This window comes from Rhagoletis zephyria, unplaced genomic scaffold (genome assembly GCF_001687245.7).
Source record: "Rhagoletis zephyria isolate East Lansing unplaced genomic scaffold, Rhagoletis_zephyria_1.1 Rzeph_scaffold_01471, whole genome shotgun sequence".
Lineage (NCBI taxonomy): Eukaryota > Metazoa > Arthropoda > Insecta > Diptera > Tephritidae > Rhagoletis > Rhagoletis zephyria.
In genome coordinates, this window is record NW_016158555.1 from 12,218 (window position 1) to 15,394 (window position 3,177).

The 3,177-nt window shown below is 32.7% G+C and overlaps 1 protein-coding gene across 5 annotated transcripts in view; it reads right to left on the reverse strand.

Annotated features, from left to right (window-relative positions):
• Window positions 1-434: 434 nt before the first annotated feature.
• The window catches only part of emb (exportin-1 emb), a 97,051-nt gene continuing 94,308 nt past the window's right edge, over window positions 435-3,177 (reverse strand). For all 5 annotated transcript variants that reach the window (XM_017617704.1, XM_017617705.1, XM_017617709.1 and 2 more), the window contains exon 7: window positions 435-1,562. In XM_017617704.1, the coding sequence (XP_017473193.1) occupies window positions 1,413-1,562 (150 nt within the window). In that variant the 3' untranslated portion in view covers window positions 435-1,412. The remainder of the gene's footprint in view (window positions 1,563-3,177) is intronic.

Here is a 3,177-nt window from a genome sequence, read left to right on the forward strand (position 1 = left end):
CTGCGGAGACGCGTCGTTAGCTAGTATTTCAATGTTGTAAAGGGTGAAATATTATTGATTATGGGTAAAAGGCGATTATTTGAATCAAAAGTTTACATCATTTAACTGAAATTTGAACAATGTAAACACTTATTAAATACAATGAACGTGTACGATTAGAAAATAATAATATTCTGAACGAAATTGTTTGAAAATTTCATTACTGCTATAAAACTTGAAAAGGAGGACAAGGAGGACATTTTTGCTCAAAAGGAGGACAGAGAAGGATAACATTTTTGAGGACAAATCACGTTTGAGGACAATCCTCCTCAAAGGAGGACGGTTGGTCAGCATAGCATATGGGATGTCCATCAGTTATAGTTTAGAAATAAAAGAGGCTGATGCTTTGCAATATACCAACTTGGACTTCAGCCTTTCTTTGTTTACATTTTTTGACATTACAGTCAGGTATGAGAGAGCTCGACTGAATAGTCACTTCTACCTCGTTGAATATGCCTTGTATCATCCCCACCCCCTGTCATCCGAATTTTTTGCTTGTGAGTCCACCCAAAGTGTTCAAATCAAGAAATGTTTTACGCATTTTGTCGTCACGTCGGTTAAAACCATTTTTATTTATTCCAAGCAAGCAGTAAACTCGCCAGTCTCATATAGAAGCAAAAACACGTAAGCTTTAATACAAACTAAGACATAAATAAAACAAATAATAAGAACATTCAATTTAGGTGTGAAATTAATTTCAAAGGTTTATTCCGTTCTATAATTGCTTAGTTCAAATGGTAAAATAGCAGCAATCGTACTTTTTACTATTGTATTTATGTCATCTCATCACGCTCTTTGCAAATGAATATGTTTCATAACGCATACTTTTCACAATTTTTCGTTAAGTTTGATTTTATTTGTAGTATATTTTGCTGTACCAACAAACTACAGTGCCAAACAATTATTTCAAAATCTCCTGCCTGCATCTGTATATATATCTGTTGGTATTACTCATTTTCACTCACATACTCGTACAATCATTTGTGATTAATATAACAATTAACGCTTTTTGCTCTTTTTCTTTTGTGTAGTTTGCATTTTCATCTCATTCATTTTTCTTTAATGTACAAACTATTTCTAAGTTTAATAAAGAAACGCAATCATTCGCTTTGTTGGTTATATTAAGTAGTCTAATAATATTAATATAGATTTATGATGTTGGATTTGTTAAACATTCATACTTCGGCGACAAATATTCATTTCAAACATAACTTTAGAATTATTCAATTTTCTCATACGGTTATTAATTATAAAAAGATGTATTTGAATAATAATTGTATGTGTGGTTTTTCACTTGTTTCTTTTTCACGTAAATCAAAACATTCGCTCTTCACTCATAACTTCTTTCAACTGCTGATGTTGTTGTGTTATTTTTACTCATCCTGCATATCTTCCGGCAATTCGTGCGGATTTAACATGCCCGGTATATTGCGCTGCATTAGACGCTTGTTAGCTTGTTCTTCTCGTAGTGCTGCCTCTCTTTCTTCGAGATATAAATCAGAATCGTCCTCACCAGTTATTTCCTATAAATTAAATAAAAACAAAAAATTAGTTTGAAACAAGATTCGAGTTATAGGTGTTACACAATTTCTCTATGGCACCGACACCACTAGCTTATCACGCGTAAAAATATCGTACAATTTATAATAATTTTTATATACAAATGTAGGATTAGGTCCTAGTACGGTAACACGGCAACACCGACACTAGTCCTTTAGTAGAGGCAGGCAACCTAACGAACGCACTGTCTAAATATGCATGTAGGTATGTTCGATATTTAAGAAAGTATCGATATCATGAATCGGTTTAATTCATTGCATGTAAAATCGATGCGATATATCGGGCTGAACAATATCGATATCGAAAAAATCGATGTTGAAAATCCTACTCCCAATTGAATAGAATATTAAACCTGCCTATCAACTCACCTAATTGTGTTATTTCCAATTCGTATATTTACTGCGGATTAAAACGGCATGCCGCACATAGGGGTATTTGGCCGATTTAGGCGGCCAAAATTATTTTTATGAAAATTTTATTTCAAAATGTTTAGAAAAGACGTGTTACGATGTCTAAAATTGTAAATGTTTAAAATCAAGTAAATATAGGTGGAGGACGTACAATTATTCCTCCAAAGCAACGAAAATAAAGTTGGTTAAAGTTTGACACCGATAGACTCTATGGTTACCGTGGTCCGATTGTAGAAACACGCATACCTACATACGTGTTCGTCTCGGCGATGTTTATATATAGGTTAGTACATGCAAAGAGTTGCCACCTGGTAAAAACATAAATATAGTTAAGTTAACTGAATTACTACAATATGGGTATCAATTGAAATGGTTTTGAAAGGCAGAGTTACCACCTACAGACAAATTATTATTTTTTTATAATGTTGCTCAAATTTGTTTTTATTGTTAAAATGCGTATGGACTTCCTTGAGATATAAGTTACAAAAAAAATGATGGAAATAATCAATTTTATCTTGTAATGCAATGGATAATAAATGTGTAATTGAATTCTAAAACAAAATTTGTGTAAAAAACTATTTTAGGATGATGATGAGTACCAAGATTCTTCATCGGACCCTTCTTCCTCTTCTGAAGACTCTCCAGACTTAGTTGGTTCAGCTGGAAGCAACATATCGATTTCTTCCTTTGAAAAGGGTTTGGTTCTTTTTTGGCTTTGGCCTGAAACTACTAATGAGTGGATCAGAGCTTAGGAGTAACCTGTTCAACACGACCAGATCGCGGCTGTTGCATACCTTTGGGTATTGAAAATGTTCCTTGTAGCCATGTTACGTTACTTTTAAAAAAAAACTTTCTTTTCCACGGGCTTTTATCCACCTTTGTATAAACTGTGCTTTTAGTTGTGAAAATTTGTGCTTTATATCTCTTATTTGTTCATCGGAGAAGGTATCACATGATAATATATCATTTTGAAGAAACTTTATTTTGTTCTCAAAATTCATAGAATTTTGTCGATGTATATTATCAAATAAATATTTTCGAGTTACTACTCTATAGCAGGAACCAGTTGATGACTCTTAAGCAAAGGAAATACTTAAAAATGACAAAATATGTANTATATTATCAAATAAATATTTTCGAGTTACTACTCTATAGCAGGAACCAGTTG